This window comes from Cadophora gregata, assembly GCF_030347475.1.
Source record: "Cadophora gregata isolate MNR1 chromosome Unknown scaffold_1, whole genome shotgun sequence".
NCBI lineage: Eukaryota > Fungi > Ascomycota > Leotiomycetes > Helotiales > Ploettnerulaceae > Cadophora > Cadophora gregata.
This window is the reverse complement of record NW_026695924.1, coordinates 1,102,843-1,123,013: the sequence shown is the minus strand read 5'-3', so window position 1 is coordinate 1,123,013 and position 20,171 is coordinate 1,102,843. Positions and strand designations below refer to the sequence as shown.

Genomic DNA, 20,171 nt, shown 5'->3' with positions numbered 1-20,171 from the left:
GCATTGCATCGAGTGAGTTTCGATACCCTCAACTCTCACGAGCGAATAGGTACTGTAGGCACGAATTGATGTGTGGGGCTTTGGTGGGCGTGGGGCCAACGAGGCGCTATGCGTGTCTGCATGCCAATATGTATGCATCCTAGAAGAAGGGCTCTTCCATGTGCTGTACAATTGAGTGCTATTGGTGAGCATCTGGTATGCAGCCAGAATAGAGACGCAGAGGGTGTCGGGCTTGTGGAAGCACTTGGTAGAATCAGCCCCGCTTCAAGTCTGCTCGACCTGCGATTAGAACTGGCCATCCTTGATATTCTTAGGTAGTTCCCCTCAAATAAAGCACTCATGTGGCGAAGTAGTTGGAAGCAGCGCTATGAAGGAAAGTTAAAAACAATTGCGAAAAGTATCATTTCTTATGCATCGGATGTAGGTCCGGATCCGCTAGTTTGAAAACTTGAGTAGCGCTTCCGTGTTAACGGCCACCAAATTTTGGGGGGAACGGGGAGGATGGAGTCTTGGACATAGCCGCTTCAAGCCGTCACTTGCCCAAGGATTGCCATAAACTCCAGCTCTTGACTTCGATGTTTGGGAAGATTTCAGGTATGCCCATTACGATCTCGATGTTATGTGAAAGGTTTAAGAATTGTATCAGAGTTACTTGCCCGTTGAAGCCTCGGAGAGATTGTCAGTTGCTTTTCTGTGAGCTTGAGTGAGGACATAAGAGGTGAGGCCAAGATCTCGCTACCACCGTAACTACACAGTTAGCGTGTGAGATCGTCAAAGAGTCCTTAGTTTTCTAGTAAAACGCAAATGGCAGTCCTGCGATGGTTGCACCATTAATGTATAACTGTCTTCAAAAGGATGGTGGGGGGCTTTGAATTTGAGCACTCGAAACTCAGAGTCGACCAGCTTAGATATGGCTTAGAGCTGCCTCATGTAGACAGCATAATTGTGAGGGGGCAGCCGTTTTTAACAACCCAACTCCCCTAATTGATGATGCCGAACTTTCTTAAACGATGTAACTCGGACGAGGCTCGGTGACGTGCTTGGGTGGCTTTCTTGGCTGGCCGTCTAACTAAACCAGGTAACAATACCGTCTTGTATGAAAACAACATTATGAGGCTTTGGATACTCCCCGCCTTTTGTAAAGATCTACTTCTTAGTAGAATTCCAATAATTTGAAGCAAAAGAAGCAACATATAGATGACCATAGGATATGGTCGGCCACTTATTTTCCGGACTTTTGATACGAAACAAGCGATATGTTGTATAGAAGAGATCACTTGGCCACTTGGTCAAGGTTGTGCGCAGATCTCAAACCGTACAGTGACCAAAAGGCCAGTGAGATCCCAATGACTTTGCTGGGAGGATCCAAGCTCATCTTCAACTCGAAATTTGCCGGGTCCAACCATCTTGTCTGCCACATCTGCATGCAAGTTCGCTTCAGGTTGACTGTCAACAGATCGCGATTCTCGACTCCTAGTAAGTGTGAGGCTCCATCGATCTGGTCAAGTACGAGCTGATGGTGCGATTTGAGGACGAGGAGCTTCATTATAGGTCTCGTGACACGAGCGCTGAACCACGGGATTCCATACAATACAGAACTATTTTACTGTTAAGTTGAAGATGTGTTTATCTCTCGGAAAAGGTTCAAAGGGATAGTGTGCAAAATATCAGATGCTGACCAGACTGAAGGCGATACGGCAATTGGAAATCGCATGTTCCAGGATTCAAGGCGGGGAACTTTTCCTGACAGCTCTGTCGTGTTCAGGAGCTTTCGAGGAGACCAGCTCCAGGAAAGATGCGAATCAGTCTGGAGGTATACTGATCATGCCTTGGAAGCTCAGCGTACCAGCGTACCTAAGGCTGTGAATTTGTCAGAGCCCATCCTGGAATGCAGGAACGGCAAAAGATACCAGGGTGCAAGGGCCGCAGAAGGTTTGAAGTGAAAAAGCAAAATTAGGTAATAAGTCGGCATCACGTCTGACAGCCCGACAAGGAGAAGCCATCTTGTTGTTGAACGGCCAGCTGATCAATGGCTGATTTAGAGGTGCACAGAAGTGGTCTGCAAAGCTTTAGTCCGGCATATCTCCATATCAAAAAGTTGTCAGCAGGATACGTACAGTAGAATACCCCAGTCCTGAGATGATTTTCAATGACTGTTTGATTCTATCGTGTAATTGATGATACGATGGTGCCATGGTGGTTGGAACCATTCTGGTTGCGACTGGGGTCGTAGTCAATTTGGAATTTCCTTTGTGCACTGCTTGAACCGATCTCCAAATGCTTCTTTAGTTCCTGATCTGACGCTTTCTTTGTTGACGCATTCTTTGTTGACGCATTCTTTGTTGACGCTTTCTTTGTTGACGCTTTCTTTGTCGTTGAAGTCACAAGACTCTCGTCGTTCTCATCATACCTAAGTAAGTTCTCCGTCAGTGGTTGGTGATGTGCAGGTGTGCCGCTGTTGATATTGTTGAGATTTTCATCAAAAGAAGGGGGGGTATGTGCTGTATTTATTGTCAGGTTTGTCCCGATTATCGGCTCAGGAGATTGCGGAAGGCGTGATCAACACGTGCGCCACAATTGAACTCATTAATGCTTTTCTTTCAGAATTCCCTAGGGCAGATAATAGTATTGTTTCTCTGCACGCCTTATCACTTCTATATCATGCTTTTGTCATGTCTGCGATGTTCTTGGCACGAAGGCTAATCGTCGCTTAATACTTCCAGGCCTCCACTAAGCTCAGGCCTCCACTAAGCTGAAGATTTAATTGGTATAAAATGAAATTGTGGAGAGCGCACAATTTCCGCGCACTAAAGTTGGGCAAAATGTTGTGGGTGATAATTAATCAAATAAGACTTTCTACGTCATCCCAGGTGACTACAACAGTCATTAACCGGGCCTCAATGGCACAGTGGTAATGCGTCTCACTCGTACAACGATGTGACAGCGACATGAGAAGATCCGCGGTTCGATTCCGCGTTGAGGCAAACGTTTTCTTTTGCTATCGTGATATTTTTTTATAGTCTAGAACTGTATTGAGGCTGTAGCAGCATTTATCTTATTTTTCGTAGTTGTGGGTTTTCCTTTTTTCGCATTTCTTAGGCGAGAATCAAGCCTACTTAGCGAGTTTCCCTTTGTTTGGCAGCTCTTTGTTGAAGGAAGGCCTCTTTGTTTGAATTTGCCCGCTGGACAGTGCCGCTCATTTGATTGAGTAACGTCAGTTCTTGCACTGTCCACTGCACAGATAAGCAAGTCTCTATCACGCAGTAGAGCAAACGTTTCTCTTTTTTGTGTGTCGCTGTTGTAGTGCAATAGTGAGAAAACTAGGCTTTCTCACTATGGCCTGTCGCTTAGGGTCCGACCACGAGACATGAGCTAAAATATTTTCGATATCCTCAGCGCTTCGATTAGGTTCACTGAAACAAAGCTTTGGAGTGGCCGCACTGATATGATTCTTCTGTCTTGTGTGATCTTTAGTCTCATCGCGCATCGTAAATTCTAGCATTGTTGCGGCAAGAAGCTCAGGATTACGTTGTTAAGATTTCAAAACTGTTCACTATGGCTTCGCACCATTACATTTCACGGCTACATGGTAGTTTCCTGTACTCGTGCATTCTAGTACTGTCTCATTTATTGCCTTGACCTGACCTTAGTCGCCCAATGCGTGGTTCGGTCCTGGCGTGAAGGCGCTCAAGTATGTGTAACTATTTTTTGAAGCCAGTTTACAAGCTGCTCAAACTAAGTTTAGTGGAGACATTGTCTAGAATATTGCGAGATGAAGTAATTGCCAGATGAAGTAAGAAGGAAGTCAGTATTGACTAAAGACGCTCCTAATAGTTCTAGGCAGTTGAGCTGGATAGGGAAAAAAATGCCTCAGTAGGTAACTATGTTGGCTTCCGCTTAAGAAGTTAGGCTTGAGAAGCCTGTTGTTTGAGCGTCAAGAACTGTGGAGCGTGAATACTTGTCCAGTGTCGATGACCCGACAGACTCGGAGCATTCTGAGAAAGGAACAACTGTAAAGCCCCTTTTGATCCATATGGTTCCATAGGAAATTGGGGGTTTTCGAACATTTCAATCTGATTACAATCTTCCCAGTCGACAGGCTCTTTGGGGACTGCTCGAGAGATATGGCTCGCTAGCACTTTAAGGCACACAGCATTTCAAGGACTATTAGCGCAAGAAGAGCTCCCTACTGTCGAGAATTTGAGTCTAGGGACTGTTTATTACAAGACTAGACTTGTCTAGATTCTCTGTGGGCGTTTACCTACTTTTTCTCCTTTTCTCATGCCGCATCCTCGGGCAGTTTCGGCGTCTGTAAACTCGGGCACAGTCCACCTCGACACGGCAAACAGCACCCTAAAAAGCCTCAAAAAACTGGAGAACATTCCGACTCATCACCGCACTGGCTCGCTTGATAATCCACTGCAGCCCTGTGCGGCACTCAAAAGGAAAAGGTAACTCGGCAAAACACGCTGACGGTGCAGCAATTGACATCATTTGTCTCAAACGAGGTCGCGGAGTACCTGTGTACAACGCCTTCTCAGCCTCTTGCATCTCGGCATGGTGGATTCAACTGTCGATGTTGCGGGATTGTTGAGATATTTTAATAGAATGAGAGGATTAGGAGATTTGTATATAAGGGGGCGAGAGTGGTCACGATGTGTCAATCACACACAGCCATCAATCGCCTCCAGCACTATCAGTTCCATAACTTTACGAATCCATCATCATGCGTTCAAATCTAAATTCATCCTCCCCAAATCATGAGTCCATACTCACCCATCAACAAACCAACACCCTCAGCCGCTCCGAAACTCGCCAAACCCTCACCTCCCTAGGCGTAACCGAAACAATCCCACCCCTCGATTTCAACTACCCAGATGTTGGCCGCGAAGACGACCCCGTCTTCCCAGAAGAATACACCCTCGAAACAGCAACCGGCTTCGTCCCCGAAGAAGCACTCGAGCAAATCCGCTCAAGAGCTACCACTGTCCGGTCAAGAACACATCCCCATGCACAACGACAGAAATTCTCCGCAGGGAGCGGAAATCCAAGCGAGACTTCACGTAGCGAGGGTGATTTAGAGAAAGGAAGAGAACAACATGAGTTCGTAACATTTACTTTCGCGGATCCGGAGAATCCCCAAAACTGGTCGAATACATATCGCTGGTACGTGACCATCGTAGTCTCCCTACTCGTCGTCTGCGTCGCGTACGGTTCTGCCATCGTAACTGGTGGGCTGGGCTTAATCGAGGAGAAATACGACGTCTCGCTTGAAGTCGCGATCCTCACTTGCTCGATCATGGTCTGTGGATTCGCTGTTGGTCCCCTCCTCTGGTCGCCTCTATCCGAGATCATCGGTCGACGCCCAGTGTATATCATCTCGCTCTCCCTATACACAATCTTCAACATCCCCTGCGCACTCTCACCCAACATCGGCGGCCTCCTCGTCTGCAGATTCCTCTGCGGTGTATTCTCCAGCTCGGGTCTCTCGCTAGCAGGAGGGACAATAGCAGATATTTGGAACATCGAGGAGCGCGGGACGGCAATTGCATATTTCGCCGCCGCGCCATATTGCGGTCCTGTCCTAGGTCCTATAGTCTGCGGATGGATCAATGTCGGCACCGGCCGGCTCGACCTCTTCTTCTGGGTTAACATGGCCTTCGCAGGAGTAATCCTTGTCATCGTCAGTCTCATCCCCGAGACCTACGCGCCCGTGATCCTCAAGCGCCGCGCAGCCAAACTGCGAGTCTCAATGAATAACCCAAACATCATCACCGAGCAAGAAAAAGTCAAACTCACCCTCCGAGAAATCGTCCGCACCAGTTTAATCCGCCCTATAACCATGATCCTCACTGAACCAGTCCTCGATCTGATGTGCATGTACATAGTGCTCATCTACGCCATGCTGTACGCTTTCTTCTTCGCATACCCAGTCATCTTCACCAAACTGTACCACTACAACGACGGCCAGGTCGGTCTCATGTTCATCCCGATCTTAATCGGCGCCGGTTTCGCTCTTATAGCCACGCCTTTCATAGAGAAGAACTTCCGCTCCATCTGCCACACGCGCGCTCCTACGCCTGAAGACCGCCTCATTGGGGCGCTGATCGGCTCGCCGTTCATCCCTATCTCACTGTTCATTCTAGGCGCTACGTCGTACAGGGGGATTATCTGGGTGGGACCAGCGTCGTCGGGGATTGCGTTTGGGTTTGGGATGGTGTTGTGTTATTACTCGGTTAACAATTATATCATTGATTCGTACCAGAAGTTTGCAGCGTCGGCGTTGGCGGCAAAAGTTTTTCTGAGATCGGGAGGTGGCGCAGCGTTTCCGCTGTTTACGACGCAGATGTATGATCGCTTAGGGTTGCAGTGGGCGAGTTGGTTGTTGGCGTTTATTGGGTTGGCGATGGTGTTGATTCCTTATTCGTTCTACTATTTTGGGGCGAAGTTGAGGGCGAAGATGGGGAAGAAGTAGTTGGTGGAATGGATTACTGGTGAATGATGATTGAGCAGGAGATTTGAGGAGTGTATTGTGGCGTTTACTCGCAGTTTGTTGTTACGGAAGAGTGTAAATACAGATGTCAGAGATCAGGAACTGGCTAGGCGTTGGGGCATGGCGTGGCATGGAGTGTCTAAAAATAATACATAATATTACTCTCGCTGTCACATAATTAGTTGACGACTCACTATTCGTGTACAGTTTCAAAACAACACTACTCAAATTGTTTATTTTCTCTTGCTTAGGAACCTCGTTTATTCGGGCGAAACGCAAAATTAAGCGAGTACCCCTTTCATCGAACAACAAAACATGTAGGTATATCCGTATTCTTTTCAGTTTGAGAACGTCTCAAATTATTCAAAAGGTAACTGTGCACCCTTGGGGATTTTTGGAAAATGATATCTTCTTCGCAATCTGATTCTCCTATTTTCCTATACCTTGTCCTATCCTATTATATCCTACATCAAATACCAGAATATTCGCTCTCTGTTTTGAGCTTTCCTGTTTTTACTATTTCACCGCGTATCGAAACAACAACCTCTCAAACAACGCTCTCATAAACAGGTTCGACCATCAATCATAAATCATATCATCAACAAACAGCATCATCATCATCATTCATTCACATAATAACACTCCTCCACCCGTGACACAAAGAAACATTTCACAGTCCCTCTGCCGCCTCCGTCAAAACATTGATCAAACTCGCAGCAGCGCCTCCAATGCCAGCAGCAGTCATATGTTCCTTCCAACGACTTCCCTTCTGCACAGGCGGCGGCAGCCGATCTCTCTGATGACCACGCTCACCAGTCCTTGAAGTCTTCGACGTCGATGTCGAGGGATGACGTCGCCTATCTCTATCTCTTTCTCTATCTCTCTCTCTGTCTTTCCGATCATGATCCCTCTCCCTCCGATCATGATCACGATCACGCTCCCGGTCGTGATCTCTCTCGCGATCGCGATCGCGGTCTCGGTCTCGGTGGCTTCCTCGCTCTCGAGGTTTCTCGTTTAATTCTCTATCTTTGTCGTTATGTGAAGATGGGCCGTTCCATCCATCTCTACTCCCTTGACTCCAAAGCGGACTAGGTGGAAGAGGTGATCCGTATGGATTCGGGTATCCAGAGACAGGTACGCCGGCGTTTGAACTTGCGTAACTGCGTGGTGCTTTTGGTCGTCTCTTTCCGCCCATACCCAGATCTCTTACATGATCATCAGAGTCCTCGGAGTCGGAAGGAGAGGACGACGATGGTGTGTCTCTTCCGCTTCGATTGCGGCGGTTGAAAGAGACTCGGGGAGAGGCAGAGAGCGAGGGTATGGGCATTGGGATGGGGACTGGGATGGGCAGGGTCTTGGGACGGGGTGGTTGCGGTGGTGGTTGGTTGGATGAAGAGGATTGAGGTTTGGATTGGTTTCGTTGGTGGCGGGCTTCACGGAGGGCGTAGGAGCGGGAGGCAAGGGATTCGATTTCGGCGCGGCTGAGGACGCCGAGGACAGCAACGAAATCTGGACGACTTTGGGAAGTGTTAGTCCCAACGCTCAATCTTTCACTGGTGAGTTCGAATAGGAGTGTGAACTTACGCTTCGAAACGTCTTCCATCTTGAATCAAGACCTCAGGTGACACTAATCGTCGATTGATCTTTGTCCATTTAGCGTCTGGCGAAATCTCATCCCCATGCTCATCAGGAGCGAGTTTGGCCGGAATACTGGTATTCGGTCTTGGGCTCGTGGCCAGACTATCCATTGACGTCTTTGGATTCGTATTTGGAGGGACAGGAATCATCATGGCCCCGGATCCTGACGGTGATGTACCATACTCTATCGATTTTCTCTGACGCTGCGCCATAGACCGTACGGCATCATCATCACCGAACGAGCCACGGGGGCTTCTGAAGCTGGATGGCGAGATAGGTCGAAGAGTGAGAGATTGGGTAGGGGCCATGAGGTCAGTGGTTCGTATTACGAGACCCATCTCAGGACGTTTGGAACCTCGTGAGGAAGTGTCGCTTTCAGATTCGGAATCAGAGCCGTCGGTATTGACATAATATATGTCTTTCTCGTTCTTTTCATCGGAAGAAGTAATTAGGCGGGGTACTGGGGATGGATGTCTCTGGCTGTTGCTGCTTGGTCTTCTGTTTCTTGGAACGTTGGGATCTCTGTTACGCATGAGAATTTGTTGAATCGTTGGCTTCCGGCCAGGATTTGACTTACATATTTTTTACAGCTCTACTTGACACCTCAAGCCTCGTCTCTGGCTTTGGTCTTTCCCTCTTAATAGATTGGGGAAATTTCATGTTGTCTTCTCTGATTACCATCTCTTTTGCAGTACTATCATCAGTTGCTGCACCTATCGAGCTGAACGATGGCGGCGGATCAGCAGATGATCCCGTTCGGACCGCCTCCAACCAGCGCTCTGGGTTGACTCCTGTGCCATGGGGAGGTGTGTGAGGATTTGGCGAAACATCGTCAAGTAATCCTTTCTGGTCAATCTCGCGAATGTATGCTCTCAGAACGTCCTAGATCAACGAAATCAGTCGTCGTCCAAGGTCCAGATTTCTTCGAGCACGTACCTTATGTTGCTGCAAGACATCACTCGAGAACCCTTCTTGAATGAGCTCCCTGCGAAACTGCTTCCAGACCTCCCGATCATCATCCTCATAACTCGTCAACACACTCCCTTCCCTCCTCGGCGGGGCCATTCTCTTCGCAATCCCGTCCACCTTGTCCAATATGATGTCCAGTTGACCGCCCTGATTATCCAACACTTGCGCCATCTTGCCGGACTCGTGCAATTGTATCGTATCCAAGAACAATGTCAAACTCGTCTTATGACTTATAAGTTTTACCCGGATTGCGCCTAGTGTATCCATTTCATTGCTGCCGAATTTGACCTTATCCCACAGAATGCGTGGACTGCTTGGGGAGGAGCTGGCGCTGGAGAGGCGGCCGTATCTCTGGAGGAGGCCATCGAGTTGGCGGAGCGTGAAATCGCAGTCTCCAATTATGGGAGCAAGTTGACGGCCCCATATTGAGTGATCACGGTTGAGGGGGGATTCGGGAGCTTCGACTTCGTATTTCAGGTGTCGGAGGACTGTGTGAAGACCTGTTATTGTTAGATATTGTTTGTAAGACAGTGGGGTGGCATGTTGCGACGCCAGGCGGACGCAGTTCCAACTATTTCTGAGATGTGGAAACGTTGTATTTACAAAGGGAAGAGCACATACCTCTAACCTCGCGACTGATCTCATCGTACTCTCCTCCGGCATCTCTACACTTGCGATAAAGTGCTTTGCAAAACGTAACCACAATGATAATATCCGAGGGCGATGCACCGAAACTCATCCTGACTCTACTTTCCTACTTCCAGACCTGTCGTGAATAAATATCTGCTCGTAGAACCCAAAGACAAAGTCGACTTTCTATTATACAACACTCATGATTCGCCGATGCGCTGGTTCTGTAATCCCACTTGGTTGTGAATCTGTCCGGTGATAGAGCGATGCTTCGGACCCCGCCAAATTGACCAAGAGGTGCCTTGTCCCAGGAGTGGATAAGTTAAGGTTAAGCCGGGGGGTTTGACTTGGCAGGCAAACAAGGCGGAGGAACAATCAATATTAGGAATAAGCAAATAATACACTGGAACTGTCGCGGACGATGAGAAATGGAAGGGGATGAAGAACAAAACAAGGCTGTAGAGCTGAAGAAGACTCTAGGTAGCAATGAAAAGGAGTAGTGACGTCGAGGTAGCGCGCTGGCAGTAGTAGCACGGGAGGACTTGCTGAGTGATGCAGCGGCGGGGTAAAAGTCGCAATTCGTAGCGTAGCGTAGCCCAGGGAGAAGAAGGTGGTGTGGCTCCACAGCTGGTTCGAGGTCGAGGAGGTCAAGGACAAGCCCGTACAGGGCTGGTAGTGCCCGTTAATTTTCATTGGCAGGATGTTGACCACCCTGTCGAGCCTGTGAGCCTGTCTCGCCTGTGTCACGAACCCAGTGGCGCAGCCATTACAGTATCATTTCTCTCACGCTGCGGGCTACTCGGTGGGGATAGTCTCAGCCTCACCGAGATCGTTGGGATGTTTTGATAGGTCGCTGCACCTGGAGAAAGCGATTGGGGATGGCTGCATGACACCACTGCCGATGAGGAGTCGCTAGAAGGTTTTTCTGTGGCTTGGAAGAACATCGAGAGTTGTGCATGGTTAATAATTGGGCTGTGAGAGAGTGGAGGGAGAATTTGAGAGGACGGTTCTACCCGAGAGAATCGCGACTAGAATGTCGATGGTTCCGAGCAACCGTGGACAAGCTTTTTGTTAGAGGTTGATTGACTCTGGAAGCATGCTGGGAGTGAAAATTTGGAAGGGAAAAGTTTGGTTTCTATGCGAGAACACGAGGTCGTAAATAGAGTGGCAAGAAATTGTGAAGATCTTCAGAGTGTGGTGTGATGTGGATGCAGTGGAGAGTAGGAATATGACGGCACCTTAAACACTGCGCATGGTGCCAACAAGATTTGAAAATAGGGTTTATTGTATAGTGATTTTCCACATAACCCTTTACAGGATAATTCTCTCCCGAGAGTACTTTCCGACCTTCTGACTTTTCAAGAATCCAATGTCTCGCGCTGTTCGCTTGTGCACTGCTCCTCCTGCACCAATTTTCAGAAGCGAGATCTGTTTCTCTGCCTTCAGAGAAATGGGTAATGCCCGAATATCTTGGTCGTCCGAGGGGAGGACGATAGGACCATCACTTCCCTTCTTCGAGTCTTTAGATTGTGATGGGAGGGCCCTATGGAACGAATCGGCGTATTTGACCAGTTCCGATATCACGCCTTTGAGATAGACCGCTTCCTCAATGCCTTCCAATGCTGCACTAACTTCAAGCTTCAGGCTTGCGATCAATTCCTCAGCTTCGAAAAGATCATCGTCAGCCAGCCTCGCCTCCCCAGACAACCATCCCACTGTACCAACCGCATCTATGCAATTGTTTAGTAGACTGGCGATGAGTATGATAGCATTTTCCTGGATATCGTCGTCATCTACCATTTCCAGCTGTTCGAGACTGTCCGTGTATCTGCTCGTCCATCCCCCACGTGCCAGTTCGAACCTCAACAGGTAAATCAGACAGACAATCTCTTGGCTGCTTAGTATCGTCTGAAGTGCAATTGTGACATCGTCACTTGGACAGCTGTAGAGTTTGGTAAGGGCTAAGCTCAGAGCCGCACCACGAGTGCCTGATCCTGGACCGAGTTGATACTCTGCCAGTGCAAGGTCCTTTTCGGCTTGTTCAACCTGCATCTCAACATCCACATTTGCAAGATCCACGTCGTCTTCATTGGTGAGAAGGCCTTTCGTGCCTGGGTTATCGCCTAACAAGCCGAGACTTTTCATCAAGTTCCGGATTGCATGAAGAAGCTCTGGAGCAGCTAGGTAATTTTTTGCGACCACTGCATATAAGAGATCCATGTCTGGGTCGATCTCAACCAGAGTCTTCACAAGCTGTCCTGGTGGAATTGAAGCGACTGATGTTCCGCTACTTCTCAGGGCCGCTTCGATGTTGGCAACGGTCATATAGCCATTCGAAGTCAACCACATGAACGTGTTAAGCGGGTAGAACGAGATCGACAAGCTAGGCTCTACTCCTCCTTCGCTTGCAGTCCATGTGAATATCTTGCTTAGAGCATACGATATCCATCGTCGATCAACATCTGCAGGTGGAAATTTGCGCTTGGTCGCTGGCTTCTTAATAATGTCTCCGTTGGACGAAACGTCCATCGCATTGGTTTTCTCAGTCTTCGTCATTCTTGTCTTTTCTGACCAATCTGCGCCTAGGTGCATCTCGATCTTTTCGTCGAATTTTGATTCGACGCAATCTCCTCTGGCAAACAGGTCCTCTAGTTCAGCGATGTTCTGGACCCATGGCTGACCGAGACCCATGGTGCCAGGCAGAAAAGAATCCAAGGTTACCATTCCACTCAACTTTGCCTTCTTTGAGCCAACAGCGCCATCTCGTCCTGGGCGTGACTGCTCTTTAGCTGCACAGCCGAGCGAGTCGATCAATAAGCCCGCAGTACGTGATCTCCCGTGGCGATCTTGTTGCCCTTCTATTTGAATGCCAACGAGATCATTGTCAACAATGGCCATGGCCGTAGCAAGTTTTGGAAAGTAAGATACAAATTTGCAGACATGGCTTGGTCCCTTCTCTTGCAGTTCATCCCCGGTACGTTTTCGCTTCAGAGAGTCTTCTGAAGAAATATCTAGCCCGACAGATGCCAACCGTGACTGAAACTTCGGATTATATACAGCGATGGAGTTTTTAGAGGATATCATGATGGCGGTATTCGAGAGGCGGAGGAAGGATTGGGCGTCTGTTGATGTAATCTTATTTTGTTGCTTGGGAAGCGTATCGCTAAGATCGAAAGTTGTCAAGGCGTCGCCATGAAGTTGCTGCAAGATACCAGCGGACACTTGTATGGTGAACAATGGTTTCGTAACTATGTCCGCGCTGCCGGAGGGTATCTCTACCGCCAGGAGGGACTCGACCGAGTACTTCATGCCTTTCGCAAATGCAGCCGACCTTCGGGGTAGATTGACGACGTGCAAAATTCTGCTCTTTGTCTCACTGGACCAGCTTATCATCATTAATATCTCTGGATTAAACCCGTCTTCCTCCACTTCTTGAGGAAACATTGCAAGAACGTCTTGCCGGCCCTTAAGTATTCCTTGGCTTGCTGAAAAAGCATTGGTGAGTTGTGCAAATTCAACCTTGAGGCGATTCATTGGGACTGATGCATCGCGCGAGAGAGCAGCAGCAGGTGATGACCATTTCTCCTCGAGGCTATCACCATCGTAGCATTGTACCTCGCCATCCTCCTTCACAACAAGCAAGTCCGTAGTATTTGCTGAAGAACCCGATGATCTGGTAGCTGTAATTGTTCCCAAGTAAATAATCGGCCTCTGGGAGTGTGAAATGGCAGAGGTCTTGATCGAAGAAGTGGGTGGTTCGAGACCATCTGTGGTTTCATGGAAGAGAGTCAATCCGGATTGAGATCCTCTGGTTGAGACATACGTTCGACGTTCGACTTTGGTCTTCGAGACTCGAGTTCGGAGAGAGCTTGGAGGGCAGGTAAATGAGGATTGCGGGGGTAGCGCATAGGATGTTATGAGCCTAGAAGACGAGACCTGGAGAAATTCAGATATAGACCTTGTGTCTGCCGTGTAGAACATACATCATATAGATTTACACCTTCTCCATCAATCCCCACAGCCAATTCGGATCGTTTTCTCTTTTTTGTGCCAGGTGCCCCTCCGTATACCTCAGCGACCACATACTGCCCTTTCGCGTGGTCAATGGGCTGGGGCAGAGTGGCCACCACATATGGTTTCTGTAACACAAATCGCGACGACATGGTGGAAGGTTGTGGTGAATTGGAGGTGGTGGTCAACAACAACCACAGCTTCGCCAGAGGTCTATCAAAAAAGTTTCGCGGATCAAAAAGTTCACATTTTGATTGCAGGGGTTCATGGAACTAGCTACGGTCACCGAAGCGCGCCGTCACGACAAAAGCATGAAGACGCGACTCCTTGCAACACCATTGACTTGGGCAAAGACATCCGACCTGCGTGCCACCAATTGCCCTTCTCTTGCTGGAAAGCCTACCCTATTTTATCGACCCATCGCCACTCAATGTTCTCGTCAGAATCAACTCGTTCCTAAACCGTACTGAAAGGGATCCACGTACGCTGGAGCAAGCGAGCATTTTCGATGCTGGACCACGCGTGAAGCTCGCGTTTTGCAAGTCAAATATACTGACTCCGAATGTCAGTTCTGGTTGAAAGGAGCATGGGGGAGTTGAATGAGGAGCAGAGACCTACTATGTATCCACTGTTCCAAAAAGGATCCAGTATGTTGAATTTATAACTATTGACCACATACTACTTCTTCTCTTGCTAATCACTATGGCCCAACACAGAGTCGCAACCCCAGACGAGCACCGAGCAGCCACAAGATTCTCCCTTCCTACATGAGGCTCAGGCAAATAGAGCACCTAAGAAGAAAGGTCCAGGTCGGCCGAGCAAGAGGACGATGTCAGCGGGATCAACCAGCTCTGAACAACCCAATTCAACAGTACAAACTCCGGATGATACCCATGACGCCGAGTTACTGGAGGTCGACCCGAATAGTGGTAGGAGGAAGAGGAGGAAAACCAAATCTCCTTCTGGAAAGTTGGCCTTCTCAAACGCAGATATAATAAATCAAAGCACTAGAGATGGGCTTGGCTCCGTGACGGCAGATTTTAGAGGACCACAGGATATACCAATACCTACTCACGATTTACTAGACCTGAGGTCTAAGCTACCTGAAGAGATTCCGATTTCTAATGGAAGGATTCATGGGACTAGTGGCCAGAGAATGTCGACTTCGGCGTCAGGGAAGGATGTAATCTGCATCGATGAGGACGATACAACTGTCCGGATGTTCATGCCTCCAATGAATGGGACATCAGCACAGGCAGGTGAGTTCCACGAGTTATTACATACAGTCTCCTCAGATCCACAACAAGATCCGAATGTCAACAAAACGATAATTGGACTGGCCCCTACCAAGCCAACAAAGATACTTCATTTTAATTCCAAGACGGGTACCATTGGATCTCCGCCTGCTAAGAAGATCCCCCCAGCTGCGGAAATGGACAAGCCAAGGTTAAAAACGGCTCGTGGACGTCGTCCCAAGACTATGATGTTGACAATCCGTTATGGCGACGGTCAAAACTTCCCATCAAGTCTAGGACAGAAGATCGAGCAAATCCTGAGCAGCCCGTTGAAGGTCCAGCCGCCGAAGCAAGAGCAAGAATTTGCAGCGAAACCAAAGCCTTCCAAATCTTGCCCCCCGAGACCTCCAAAACCTGTCCACCCATTATTCTTGGGAAAAGCCGCCCAGAAGAACCAGATCCCGCAAACCCCTACAGCAAGCGACAACAACATCATCGATCTCACGGGCAACCAAGACCCGGCAGCTCAATCTAGGGCAAGATTGGCTACCCAGCAGAAAGCGCCGTCTGCCAACAAACCTTCGGTAACTTTCTCTGGATTCGGAAGTATCTCAAAGCTTGTCAAATTCCCAGGTGCTGTCGAGCCTGCATGGCCATGGAAAGGCATGGTTCATGTTCGAGGAGCCGAAGCTATTCCGGAGACCATCAATACAGCCATGGCCTCCTTTCCTGTCACTTCAAGCCTCAAGAAGTCGAAGTATCAAGCTACCCGCATTTCTGGCATCGAGAATGTTATCGATAATCTGGCAGCAGACTTGTCCATCCAGAACGTGGTTCAAAGTATACAAGATATCAACCCAGACGAATATCCTGCCATTCCTCAGTGCCTCAGGATTCCTACGAAGCATTACGAATCGGGACTCGATATCCAGAAGCGAGTCCGGAAGCTGGTTCGAACACACTTGCCCCCACCACTAGCAGCACCTGTAAGTTTCAGCGAGGATGAAGTGCAGATCGACGGAGTTCACCCTGCATTGTTAAGGGTATATTCGTCTATTGCAACATCCATGTCTGCTTTCGACAAGGGCCAATGTGAAACCCAGACGTGGGCTCATAAGTACTCGCCAAAGTGTTCAGCTGAGGTCCTACAAAATGGTCGTGAGGCCGATGTCTTGAAAAACTGGCTCCAGGCATTGACGGTACAGTCTATCGAAATTGGTTCTGGTGGGAAGGCTAATTCTGGCTTGAAATCCGAGAATGCTCCAAAGCGAAAACGCAAATCAAAGAAACTTGACGACTTTGTGGTAGCGACTGACGAAGAAGACAACGACTTAGATGAAATAACGGAGCCGGAAGATGAGGTTCCCAGCAGTAACCCTCGACAGGAGAAAAGGACGGTTGTCAGAGGTAGAGATGCAGCTGCGCAAGGGACCAAAGTCGCAAACGCAGTCGTGTTGAGTGGGCCACATGGATGTGGGAAGACTGCAGCTGTTTATGCTGCGGCAAAGGAGCTTGGCTTTGAGGTCTTCGAAATCAACGCTGGTGGTCGGCGGAGCGGAAAGGACATTTTGGAGAAGGTTGGCGACATGGCACGCAATCATCAGGTACAGCGTTCAAGCGCACCAACAGAGGCCGACGGGTCCAGTGAGGACAGAGAGCGGATCGACAACGCCCTCGCTGACGACCTTAAGAGTGGTCGTCAAGGGAAGATGGACTCATTCTTCAAGTCTCAGCCTGCCAAATCGACGCCGAAACCGAAAGCCAAAGTAGCCTCCGCGACGAAAGTCGACAGTGCCAAAGGCGTGAATACTGCCAAGGTACAGATGGTCATGCCTGACATTGCAAAGAACGGCATATTCTCGAAGATGTCATCGAAGAAACAACAGCAATCGTTAATTCTTATTGAAGAAGCGGATATCTTGTACAAGGAGGACGCCCAATTTTGGACAACCATCTTGAACCTCATTGCAACATCTAAGCGACCGATTGTCATAACTTGCAACAATGAGTCAGTTATTCCAATGAATGATCTGAAATTACACGCTACCATACGCATGGCGCCTCCACCTGTCGATCTTGCTGTTGACTACCTTCTCCTAGTTGCTGCTTGCGAGGGGCATATCATCAAGCGAAAAGCAGCCAAAGAACTGTATGAGGGCCGCAATTGGGATCTTCGTGCGTCCTTGTACGAGCTCAATTTCTGGTGCCAGTTTGCTGTTGGCGATGTGAAGGGTGGCCTCGATTGGTATTATCCTCGATGGCCAGCTGGTAATGATGTTGATGAGCATGGTAATGTTATTCGAGTTTTGAGTGAAGGGACATATGAAACAGGCATGGGGTGGCTATCACAAGACTACCTCGAAAGTCACGTCCATTACCTTGACATCGAGGAGGAGACACTCCATGAGGCTTGTAATGAATGGGGTGTAGATCTTGGAGACTGGGTTGAAAACATCGGCGTTGAAAAATGGGCCAACAAGCTGCGGGATAATTCCAACGGCAAACGGGACGAGCTTGCTGCACTGAATATGTATGCTGATTTTGCTGAGTCAATGAGTGTCGCGGATCTGGTTTCTGGTGGAACATTTGCACCAGAAAATCAGGTAAAGAATCATGAATCTCGAACGGGGACTATGCTAACGATAGTAGATTGCACTCGATGTCTCTATCCCAAAGCTGTCGATGAAGGCTCGAGATGACTATACACTAGCTTTTGAGCTCAAGGAGGCTCCGGCTCTGGTGACTTACAACACTACAAGCAAGGACATCGCACTGTATATGAAGTCACGCGTACGGAATATTCTACATCTTGACCAGCATTTACAACATAATTTTGAAGTGCCTACGGAGCTTGACCGTCCTAGCGAAGCTACCATCCTGCGCCTCATCCGCGACCAAACCACTTCTCCTAGTGAGAAGCTTGACCGGTTCGACTTCAGCTCAGCTTTCGATCCCATCGCCGCAAGTGAGAAGTATGTCTGGTCAACGTCGTTGGAAGCTTCGAGCTTTGACCGCACATTCACTTTGATTGTCGAAGACTTGGCTCCATACGTTCGCTCTATCGTTGCATATGATGTTCGACTCCAGCAAGACCGTCTCAAACTCAGCAGTCTGATGAGTGAAGGCGGCAAAAGACCTGGCAAGAGAATGCGAACTACACGAGCTGCGATGTCTGCACTCGAAGGTGGAGCTAGAGTCTCTACACGACGAGACAGGTACTTCAATGCTACGTTGAACTCCAACTGGGTCCTCAGGACGGGCATGGACAGTTGGACAGAAGCTGCACTGTGTGAAATGGAAAGTGCTGAAGCCCCGACCTCGAGCAGGAGATCGAGTAAAGCTAGCTTGGAAGGCACAGAAAAAGAAGAGAGCGGCAGAGATGGATTGATGGGGCAGTCCTTGATGGTACTATAAGCTCATGATCAAATAATAAGGCGGGAACATTTTGCATAGCATTGGCGGTTGCTGGGTCGGTATACATGGACGGGTGCATATACATGGAGCTTGGAGGAGCATTGGTGCATGGCTAGCATATGAAACAATCATGGCGTTTGCATTTAATGATGTCGCTTCTGGCTGTTCACAACTTGTGATCTACACTTGTTCAAGATCTCGTGTGTAGTGCCAACCCAGATCCGCGAAACGGATCTCGATTATTATTGTACTCTACTCTTTGTACACCATCGTTGTGAAGCCTTACTCCAGTTCAGAACACAGTATAGTACTTCACGTAGCTTACCCTTGAGCATCATCGGTTTGGGACTCAATCCAATCCAGAACATCTTCTCGACAAGTGGCAATTTCATTCTCGACATTATTCTCGAGCTTCTTGTATCTCACCCACTTATCATCCCATCACATTTCCCTTCTTTCAACCCCCTACAAAGAAGAGAAGTCACACAACTACTCTACAACCTCATCCTTGCCACCGTCCACCATCTCACCACACCCTCCGCCCATTCACCAATCACCAACTAGATTCCATCCAACCGCTGATGTAGTGTATTCTGCTCTGTACTCACGATCGTCGTCGCCTCGGCCCTCGGTTCCAGGACTCGAACGAAAATGGATAGAGAGTGCAGTGCAGTGCAGGCTGTACGATATTAGAGGGTTACGACGGTCGTGTACCCGAAGTATCGGGTTACTGAGAGGTGTGAGCTGGTAGGTACCTACGTACGGACAGAACAAGTTGTACAGAAACGGGCCCTTGCAGTAGGTCAGGTACAGAGGGATGTGGTGTTACTGTACTGTATTTGTTGGCCGGGTCCAGTGCTGTTGGATGTTCAGTGGAGGAGTGTTGAGGAGAGGAGAGATGTGTTGTATTTCGTTTTGGAAGTTGAGGTTGAGCGTTCTTGGAGCTGAAAATTCTTCTTCGTTTCTTTTGTGATGGATTGGTATCGTTATGTTGGTTAGCGTTTTCCAACTGCAAAGTTAATGCTCTGCTCTGCTCTGCTCTGCTCTTCCTTAGGTGACGAGATTGTCTGATCATCGGTCGTAATTGCGTTTCGTTGTCGTACCTTCTTTATCGTCGTCCTCGGTCTTCAGCGGGGTATGTTGCAGTCGTACTGACGATCTTTGGTTTGGAGATTTGTTGGTAATGCTCGGTTGTGGTACGGTTGCGACAACAGAAACGGCTGGATGGATGAAGCAATGTTCTACACGTAAATATCTGCTATAAAGGGAGGTCTGGAGCCTTTGGTGAGTATCTTCATTTAAACAGTCATCAAATTATCTCAAATTCATCCTCCTTCCACACCTTTACCAGTACGTCTCAACCTTCCCTCCAATCTTCACCCTTCCATTACTCCCATCGCCCAACTAACTCCACCCAGACAACCCATCCAAAATGCAAATCTATTCCCTCCTCCCAATCTACATCCTCGCCGCCACGGCCTCCGCGCAGAACTGGGGCCAACCCCAGGGCGGCCCCGGCGGAAACCAATACCAACCACCGTCAAACTACCAGCCCGCTCCTCCAGGAGGCAACCAAGGCGGGAGCTGGTCCTACCAGCAGACGTATAACCCGGGACAGCCTCCGAGCCAGTTCAAGACGATCTCGCCGAATGAGGCGGATGATTGGAGGTCTTGCACGAATGGGTTTTTGCTGAGTATTGATAGGGGTGAGGATGGGAGTGGGCCGGCTTGTAATTGTACGTTCTCCATCTCATTTCCTTTTAAGTAACCTTCCAGTCTTA

At 48.6% G+C, this 20,171-nt stretch overlaps 5 protein-coding genes and 1 non-coding gene across 6 annotated transcripts; 4 read left to right on the top strand and 2 right to left on the bottom strand.

Moving 5' to 3' along the window:
- The first annotated feature begins 2,894 nt into the window (after nucleotides 1–2,894).
- Nucleotides 2,895–2,984, top strand: ONS95_000348. The gene has a single exon. It is a non-coding gene; the product is annotated as a tRNA-Thr (tRNA).
- Nucleotides 2,985–4,726: 1,742 nt separating this feature from the next.
- ONS95_000347 (uncharacterized protein) lies at nucleotides 4,727–6,475 on the top strand (the record flags this gene model as incomplete). Its single annotated transcript, XM_058493499.1, has 1 exon — nucleotides 4,727–6,475. The coding sequence occupies one exon, from the start codon at nucleotides 4,727–4,729 to the stop codon at nucleotides 6,473–6,475; it is 1,749 nt and encodes a 582-aa protein (XP_058363699.1).
- Nucleotides 6,476–6,901: 426 nt separating this feature from the next.
- ONS95_000346 (uncharacterized protein) lies at nucleotides 6,902–10,151 on the bottom strand. The gene is made up of 4 exons (XM_058493498.1): nucleotides 9,068–10,151; nucleotides 8,709–9,013; nucleotides 8,078–8,653; nucleotides 6,902–8,010 (listed from the first exon to the last, which is right to left on the bottom strand). The coding sequence occupies exons 1-4, from the start codon at nucleotides 9,761–9,763 to the stop codon at nucleotides 7,164–7,166; spliced, it is 2,424 nt and encodes an 807-aa protein (XP_058363698.1). The 5' UTR covers nucleotides 9,764–10,151; the 3' UTR covers nucleotides 6,902–7,163.
- Nucleotides 10,152–13,954, bottom strand: ONS95_000345 (uncharacterized protein). Its single transcript, XM_058493497.1, has one exon. The coding sequence runs from the start codon at nucleotides 13,709–13,711 to the stop codon at nucleotides 11,042–11,044; it is 2,670 nt and encodes an 889-aa protein (XP_058363697.1). The 5' UTR covers nucleotides 13,712–13,954; the 3' UTR covers nucleotides 10,152–11,041.
- Nucleotides 13,955–14,303: 349 nt separating this feature from the next.
- ONS95_000344 (uncharacterized protein) lies at nucleotides 14,304–18,390 on the top strand (the record flags this gene model as incomplete). The annotated part of the gene is made up of 3 exons (XM_058493496.1): nucleotides 14,304–14,388; nucleotides 14,458–17,579; nucleotides 17,626–18,390. The coding sequence occupies 3 exons, from the start codon at nucleotides 14,304–14,306 to the stop codon at nucleotides 18,388–18,390; spliced, it is 3,972 nt and encodes a 1,323-aa protein (XP_058363696.1).
- Nucleotides 18,391–19,822: 1,432 nt separating this feature from the next.
- ONS95_000343 (uncharacterized protein) lies at nucleotides 19,823–20,158 on the top strand (the record flags this gene model as incomplete). The annotated part of the gene is made up of 1 exon (XM_058493495.1): nucleotides 19,823–20,158. One exon carries the CDS (start codon nucleotides 19,823–19,825, stop codon nucleotides 20,156–20,158), a length of 336 nt encoding a protein of 111 aa, XP_058363695.1.
- Nucleotides 20,159–20,171: the final 13 nt, after the last annotated feature.

Bases quoted from the DNA above. Each gene is read 5' to 3' on its own strand.
- ONS95_000346 (XM_058493498.1), bottom strand. From the start codon at position 9,763: ATGCCGGAGGAGAGTACGATGAGATCAGTCGCGAGGTTAGAGGTATGT. The intron at 9,014-9,067 runs GTACGTGCTCGA...TCGTTGATCTAG, and splicing joins ATGTCTTGCAGCAACATAAG to GACGTTCTGAGAGCATACAT. The intron at 8,654-8,708 runs GTAAGTCAAATC...CATGCGTAACAG, and splicing joins AGTAGAGCTGTAAAAAATAT to AGATCCCAACGTTCCAAGAA.
- ONS95_000345 (XM_058493497.1), bottom strand. From the start codon at position 13,711: ATGTTCTACACGGCAGACACAAGGTCTATATCTGAATTTCTCCAGGTC.